General features: G+C 41.1%; 2 protein-coding genes across 2 annotated transcripts; one reads left to right on the top strand and one right to left on the bottom strand.

Annotated features, from left to right (window-relative positions):
• The first annotated feature begins 560 nt into the window (after positions 1-560).
• LOC137942518 (peptide-N4-(N-acetyl-beta-glucosaminyl)asparagine amidase A) lies at positions 561-3030 on the top strand. The gene has a single exon (XM_068788207.1). It carries the CDS (start codon positions 702-704, stop codon positions 2826-2828), a length of 2127 nt encoding a protein of 708 aa, XP_068644308.1. The 5' UTR covers positions 561-701; the 3' UTR covers positions 2829-3030.
• A 1574-nt stretch (positions 3031-4604) lies between these two features.
• LOC137942469 (uncharacterized) lies at positions 4605-7815 on the bottom strand. The gene is made up of 3 exons (XM_068788122.1): positions 7033-7815; positions 5250-6324; positions 4605-5005 (listed from the first exon to the last, which is right to left on the bottom strand). The coding sequence occupies exons 1-3, from the start codon at positions 7371-7373 to the stop codon at positions 4721-4723; spliced, it is 1701 nt and encodes a 566-aa protein (XP_068644223.1). The 5' UTR covers positions 7374-7815; the 3' UTR covers positions 4605-4720.
• Between the last annotated feature and the right edge of the window lie 716 nt (positions 7816-8531).

An 8531-nucleotide genomic window follows, 5' to 3' on the forward strand; every position in this document is an offset into this window, starting at 1 on the left:
AATTAAATGAGCTGATTCTTGAAGAATTATTCAAATATAATTTAAATTTATAATAACCTTAATATTTAGCATTTAATATATATATTTATATATATTATACATTTAATATATATATTTTCACAAATAATAATTAGGGGTTTATTTTATAATTTTGAGGTAGTCCTAATTATTATATATTTTTATAATATACAATATTTTTATTTAAATAATATTAATTTTAAATTAAATGAATGGTGAAATGACCATGGGCTAAGGGTTGGATTTCCAACTGTCTTTGGGTATTTCTGGGTTCTGGGTTCGGGTTGGGGTTACGGTTCGAGTTTTTAAAACCAAATCCGATTGGGCCCACATATTTGTGCTTTCATATGATATTAGGCTCTTTTGTACTCTCCGGATTCGGAGAGTAAAAATCCTCTTGGATTTAGTGGACATGACAAAGTCAAACTCCGTCACAGTGCCACGTATCTTCCGCACTCCAAGGCGTTTGCTTGGGCCCACCGTTTGAAGTTTCATCGTAGCTTCCTTCGCCGAGAGTTGCTCCCACGTACCGTCATCATTTTTCATCCCTTGACCGTCAAACAAAACCGAAGACCTGCGCTTCACCTTCGTCGCCCTCCAGATACATACTACCGTCAGTTCCTTACCAGTCAGTTATTGGAACTCGAAAATCCGCCGCTGGACTAACTGCGAAACAGCAGCGCATGATGCGTTACCACCACTTAGCCCTCCTTCTCCTCTTTCTTTGCTCCCTCGCCGACTCCCTTCCGCCGCCCCCCACGCTCCGTTTCCTCAAGCCTACGAAAACCATTTCCGTTCAACAAAACGGCACAGTCGAGGAGTACTACTACCAAGTCACGCGCCCTCTTCCGACGGACCAGACTACGCCTTCCTGTTCCCTCGCCCTCCTCGAACGCGACTTCGCTGACACCTATGGATCTCCGCCTGTCTCCGTTGATTACTCCCCGCCGGTCGATTGCCCCGGGGAGTGGACCGCCGTCATTCTCGAGTTCAATGCCTCCTGCCGCGGCGAGCAGTACGATCGGATCGCGGCCGTCTGGATCGACGGCGTCGAGCTGCTCCGCACCAGCACCGCCGAGCCCACCGAGGGCGGGATCTTCTGGAGTGTGAGGAAGGATGTCACTAGGTATGCTTCCGTGTTACGGCGCTCTGATGCCACACTCTCGGTAATGCTCGAGAACATCGTTAATGACGTCTTTACGGGGGTTTATCATGTGAACATTTCAGCGTATTATTACGGTGGTGACAACGAGAGTGAGTGGCTTGAGGGTTTTGATCAGAAAAAAAGAGTTTTCGAGGTGGGGGTAGAGCCTTTAGGACGAGAATATGCGAGTGACGATAGAGGTGAGGAATTAGTTAGACTTCGGGGGAAGAGTCGATCGAAGTTTACGTGGCTAAAGCCTGCTTGTTGGTTGAGGAAACTTGGCTTTACCTCGAGGAAGAAACAAGGTAAGGACAGAAAAGCCGGGTTTTTCTTGGATGATGAGGATGCTGTTGATAGAACAGAATCAGGAGAGTTGTTGAAGAAGAGCGCCGCTAAGGCGAGGAAACTAGGGTTATTATCTGATCAATCGGGATTAGAATTTCCGACAGTTCAAGCTTCACTGTTTGAGAATGGTAGAAGGAAAGTGAGGTCTGGATCTCAAGGGCCTGGAATGATTGCTGTAGGCAGAGACTTCCTACTGAATAAACCTGCGAATAAGATTATCCCCATTTCATCAAATGGAGATGATGGATTCTGGTTCCGCATTCAAAAACCATCAGTTGTACACTCAAAGAGTGTTGAAATCCCACTGAATACTTACAGGGCTATCTTGGAAGTTTACGTCTCCTTCCATTCAAACGATGAGTTTTGGTATTCCAACCCTCCAAACGCTTACATCCAAAAGAACAATTTGACCACAGGACGTGGAAATGGGTCATTTCGTCAGGTTTTCGCAACAATTGATGGGATCTTCGCAGGGTCTGTTGTTCCTTTTCCAGTTGTTTTCACAGGAGGCATAAATCCATTATTCTGGGAGCCTGTTGTGGGCATTGGAGCTTTTAATCTTCCTTCCTATGACCTAGACTTGACACCATTCTTGGGAATTTTGTTAGATGGAAATCCCCATAAAATAGGGCTTGGAGTTACTGATGGCATCCAGTATTGGCTTGTTGATGCAAACTTACACCTCTGGGTGGATCATGCTTTACCTAGAATCGATGCGAAGTTGATTCGTTATAGAGTACCCAACATGTCTGTTTCACGGGATTGCAAGTTCTCTGGTTTAGATGGCTCTTTCAAGATCACTGCCAGGAGGAAGATTCAGTTTGCAGGTTGGGTGAACTCTTCATTGGGAAACATTACAACCCGTGTTCTTCAAGAGCTTGAATTCAGGAACACAATTAAGTTCAAGAAGAATGGGACTTATAAAGAGGTTAGACAGAAAATTAAAACTAAGACAAATGTAAGGTTAGAAGCTTTTTCAGTGCTCTTACTAGGTAGAACAAGACACAGGACCAGGTATCCTCTCTACATTCTGACCACCACCTTGCCCAAGGAAAATAACACTAGTCTATTAACAACCAATTTCATCAATGGATTTGAAGATGAGTTGTCCATTATTTTGCCCAATCAAGTCCACTTCAGTTCCCTTTCTGACAGTCAGAAAGCTGATGGTTGGATGCTGGTCCAAGATCACTCTGTTCTCTCTGGTTCAGCTACTACACAGCAAAGTTATCGATATGCAGATGAAACTGGCTGCTACTCTCAAAGTTTGGTTACCAGTGATGGTAAGGTTTTAGATAAGAATGTGACTGAAGTTTGTTAGTTTCCTCCTAATGAAATATTTCCACTTGCTTGCCCTAGTGTGAATAGAATAACAGATCTGAGTTAGTATAGCATTTCATGTGTTGCTTTATGATCTGCAAAATAAACTGCAAAGCTTGCTGAGCTGAATGGGGAATAAAGCATGTATTATTTTCAGATGTACATCGTCTTTCACAAATATATTTTTGTCGACTTTGCTGAGAGTTTTTTAGGGTTTGAGCATGATTTGTGTAGGTTTTCCTTCATCGAAGTTAAAGAGACTATTGAATGTACTGAAATGAATAATCTCCATCTGAATTCTGAAACGAATCATCTTCTACAACAGATGTATTACGAAGAAAGTACTTACATATGTTAGGAATTAGACGCCTTAATTCAATATTAACGAGAGTAATAATAATCGCAAACGAATAAAAGAAAACAAGCATGAAGAACACAAGATTTATATAGGTTCACCTAATGGTGAAATTATGTCCTATCTTTCGCCGCTGCAGTAATCCACTATGAAGATGAAATAGTTTACAAAAGAACACACTCTTTTTATCTAACCTTTCTAAGTTGCAACTAACATTCATCCATCAATGATGACCCTAACAACAGTGCCCCCAAATATAAAAATAAAGGTAGGGCAACCGTAATACAAGTGCTTTCTCTTTAAGTCTCTGAAAATGAAGAGGGAAATTGAGAGTCTTGAGAGTTTAACAAAGCCAGCAGTAGCTCTATGAAGAAAGGGCAGACCTTGTGCTTGCAGGAAACTGAACTGAAAAAAATACCATATGATTCAGGTAGCGGCCACTTTTCTCTTTATGCTTATGAAAGCATGTGTGGACTACTAAAAGTAACGAAACAGTGCTTGTGCTATTGCGGTTGGTCGATCATAATTAGTGAAAATTGACTTTGAGGTCAAATAATTACTGATCACCATGCCTTAATCCTTTACTTTCTTTTATGCTTATCTACCATTGATAAAGTAACCTTTATGTAAAGTTTTTAAAATATTTAACAAATCATGCTTAAGTCACTACAATAATATTAAAAAAGAATATTAATGATAAGTGTTGATTTCTAGGGCCAACATATGAACATAAGAGATCTCAGGGGAATGAAAGAAGAGATGAACTCAAGATAGACGAATTTGAGCCCAGAAGAAGAGGTTTGAATGTTCTATCCCATATATTTTGAGGTTATATTTATTATTATGTGAAAGTGTTTACAATTATTAGAAATTATAAATACAATATTAATTTTATCAATTTATTAATATATTAAAAATAAAATAGTTTCTTCTTTTTAAAATTTCCTTAAAAATTAACAGGTCAGGCAATTTAGAAGAGACATTTATCTGATAAACAAAATTCTTAAATTTTAATTATGGTTTAAAACGAATTAAAATTCATATTTTCTTAAAAAAATGGGAGTTGCGCTAAGGCACGCGGGTCACCAATCATGCTAACTTCCATGCATCAGGCCTAATTTTATGTGGGGCCTTGGGGCCCACAGCAGGGCTACTAGAACACGGCAAAGAAGCTACGGAGAAAGATGAAGGGCCCACATGGGTGACAAAAACCTACTTGCATATCACTGTGGGCCATCTTCCCTTCAGAGAAAGTCCACTAACATCTCCTTGTCGCGCCATTGTCGCAATGGATTAACAAAAATAAAAAAATACAAGGTCTAACCCCATCGAAATCACACCAATGGCCGACCAAAAGAAGGCAAGAAAGGAGGGCTTCACGCTCTTAAATCTCAAGGATTTGACGCAAAAACAACAAAAAAAGAAAAGAAAAAAGGATTGATCATACATCTCAAATCTACATTTGGGCATCGATCAAATCTACATTTGGGCATCGATCACTGAATAGAGTGTAAGGATTTATACACACTTTCACTGGTTCACTTGATGCCTGGCCTGAGCATTACTGAAAGTATTTCAGAAAACTGGGGACGCTTGGATGGGCAGTTGTTCCAGCACTTCATCATCAAGGATCTCAAATGGGGTGGGCACTCTTTTGGGATTTCTGGCCTCAACCCGCAGGCTGCAATTCCTACAGCTGCTTGAACAGGTGAGTACGAACCATAAGCAGCATCTCCAGTGATCATCTCCCACACCACCATGCCGAAGCTATATACATTGCTCATCCATGTCTCTGTGACACTCTCTGGATCACCTGCAATAATCTGCAAATTCCAATAGGCAGAAGAGAATTACAATTGCAATGACAAAACTCGATTAGTGACCCTGTTTTGCATGGTTTGGTTCTTCCATTCACACACAGTTCAGTTACTAATCCACAAAAATATCGTGTAAATCAATCCAAGTAGTTGATCTGGTGTTCAAAACTTGCAGAACAACCTTCAGTGAGAAAAATAGTGAAGTTTCATCAGTTAAGGCTAAAATGAGTATATTACTTGAGAAACTAACCTCAGGAGCTAGCCATCTGTAGCCAGCAGTCTCATACTCAGTAACCTCGCCTGAATTCCTACTTGTAGTAACAACACCCATATCGCCGAGACAAGCACTCCCATGCCGATCTAACAAAATAGTTTGTGCGTTGAGATCCCTGTAAGGAACTCCATGGTCATTCATAAACTTGATACCCTCTGCAACATCTACTGCTATCCTTATCACTTCTTTGACAGGAATCTTCTTCCCCTTTTGCATCAGGTCTTGTACAGTCCCTCCTTCCATCAACTTTGTCACCACACATAGTCCATGGTTCTCATCAATAAAAACACCATGAAAATGAAGAATGTTTCGGTGCCCACAGGTCATCAACTCCAAAAGATCACGCCGGAACACAATTTCATAACCAGACCCCTTCTCACAGCCACGGAGCTTCTCAATAGATACCCTTTTCCCTTTATAGATACCCTTGAATGAAGTAGGTCCTATCTGATCTCCAAATTCTATACAGTCAGAGTTCAGTAGCCACTTCCCAATCTCATCCACACCGGACAGGATGGTTTGCCATTCATCAACAGCTACCACAAAGGTTGAATCAGGAAGAGGGAGCTGGAGTTTGATCGTTGAATTATCTGTAACAGGTTCATGATTCCGCTCAAAGTCATCTTCTTCATTGTCTATATCTAGATGGGATTTTGTTGCTTGTTCCTGACAGCCACAAAGGCCAAAAGGTAGCTTCATTGATGCCGGTTTTGGCCGTTTCAGCGCAGATTTGAGAGCAATCTCTACTCTGGACTTGAAGTACTTCTCTTGGCCTGATTGAACTAGCACAGCAATAATTCCGAGAGTGAATGACTTCTTTTCAAATACTTGGATCTTTTTGCAGCAAACTGAGGCATTATCAAGAGCTCCAGACATAGCAGACAATGAAATGGAGGAATTACATGCAAATGTCAGACGGAAAATAGATCCATGTGTTTGGTTTTCAGAGATCTCATCAATCCAGATTGCTGGGTGGTCTTCAGTGATGGATTGTTCGATGATGCGCATGTGAAGGAACACTTCTTTCATGTCAAAACCAGCTTGCGCATAGCTGAAAGGAGGTCCAGATGAAAAATAAACATAAGAATAGAAGACAATTTTTTCTTCTGAGAAAAAAAACATTTTTTTTGCGAGCAGGAGTGCAATTCCAACGGATAGTGTACTGGGTCTCCACGAATCGAAACGAAGAGAGCAGAAGATGTGAAGCGTTTGTGGTCAGCAGTAAAGCGAGGAAACAAAAAAGTAACAAACACTCGGTAACAATTGAAGGGACTAATTTATCAGAGACTGGTCTCTGTCTACAATAAAACCAGAAGTACTCTGGTTGAAAGTCGAAACCACAAATGACAGAAAAACGAGGACCTCTCAGGATAACCACAAGATTAACCAAAAAACCTCCAACCAGAACAAGAAAAAGTAAGAGATATAGCAGGATAACGGCTCGAGCCAACCTCATGCAAATATAAATGGATCTAGAAGCTAGAATAAAAAAAGACAAAGGAAAGATGTTAAAAAGAAAAAAACTAGAAAATAAGAAGAGAAAAGCGTCCTTTCAATACAGAATGAATCAGGTAACTAGAATCGAAACCGATAAAATCCAACAACAGAATAGTAAAAACATTTTTTTTAAAAAAAAATCGACGTTTCCTGCAAATGGAAAAAATAAATGATTCATGATAAAAGATCTAGCAGCTCACAAGGGCAGCTCCAAATCGAGAACAAACCCAAGTAACTTGGAAAAAAAAAAAACTCAAAATACCTGATAGGCAAAGAATCAAAATGTTTCCGTATATTGGAAACAAGCTTCTCCGGCAGCTGACTCCCCGGGTATAACTTGGTGAGATTCTGCACAACCCCTCCCCACAAACCATCAATCCTGGTGGCACTCGGATCTCGCGCAGAGTCCAGATTGAGCGAAGTCTTGAGCGTGTTAATCGCCCCAGAGAAGTTCCTGCCCAACCGCTGCCACTTAGATGGCTCCTTGGAGGAGGTGGTAGGCAAGCAAGCCTCGGATCTCGGTTGGGTCTTCACGAGGACCTGCTCGAGCATATCGTCGTCCGGGCTGGCTCGGTTTGACCAACATTCAAGAGCAGCAGCCATTTTCGTCGCAGGCAGGGGCCGAAAACCAGACGAGCTTCAGAATGTTAGAGACGACCCGTTTGGGGCATTTTCATGATATCCCATTTTCACAACGCCAACCGCCTGCAGGAGAGCGGATAAAGATTGATAAGTAGGGTTCCTGTTTGATGCAGTCCGGCTTCCTTTTTTTCTGTGCGAAGAGACCGAGACTTGATAGATGATGGTGATAGACTGATGTGGGAGAGACTGAAGCTCAGCAGTTTTCTTCCAGCTCCACTCAAGAGATTGACTAGATGAGACTTTTGTAGCGTCGTCTGAGGTAAGAAGGCGCGAGACTAGCTCGGTGATTGGTATTATTGTCCGAGATTGTGAAGAAGAGAGCAACAAAAAGAGAAATACAGGTTCCAGAGACTGGTCCACCTCCTCTGCTGCCGAGACTGGAGAGGTGTAGTTCCAGAGTCTCCCTCACGTTCCATTTCATTGTTCTTGTGCAGAAGCAAAGTAAAAATATGGGTCTCAAGGTGAAAGCCTGAAAAACAGTGAGGAAAAAAGGGTTTCACTAGTCAGGTCTCTGGGTACACTTTCACTGGTGCATCTGTGAAACCAAAACAAAATGAAGCAATTGGATATTTACTTAAGCCACATCAAATCTAATTTTAATGTGCTTGACATGATATTCAGTACCGTTATATATGGAAGTTCAATTTTAATTTACTATGAATGGTCAGTGTATTCAATTTTCCCTCATTACTGTGAGGTAATTGTGCCTGGCTTGGTCCAGTCTTTTGTACGGTGGATGACAGGAAAATGTACTCTGCTTCATAAATCAGAGGTCTATGTTATGGTATACTCTACACTGTTAGAATGACTGAAGAAGGCAAAATCCTGCAAAACCAATGGCCTATTTTGAATCAAATCTTACCAATTACAATTTTCCATTAATTCATGAATAGTAGGTAAGCTTAATCATTTTCCATAAATAACTGGCTGGTTGATCTGGTTTGAACTTGACTCCGACTGGTGAAAAGTAAGCAGAGGGAGGTAAGAAATCATCGTAAATGCCGACATTGATATGCGTGTTTTTTTTTTTTCCTTGGACTGAAACTGATTGATAGCAGGAAGATAGCAGATCTCAGTAACTTCTCTTTGGATCAATATCAGCCGAGAGGTAATACGTTA

The sequence above is a fragment of the Aristolochia californica genome, unplaced genomic scaffold (genome assembly GCF_029961685.1).
Source record: "Aristolochia californica isolate CCGP_79_NKW_82.1479 unplaced genomic scaffold, dmAriCali1.0.hap1 SCAF_10, whole genome shotgun sequence".
Classification (NCBI taxonomy): Eukaryota; Viridiplantae; Streptophyta; class Magnoliopsida; order Piperales; family Aristolochiaceae; genus Aristolochia; species Aristolochia californica.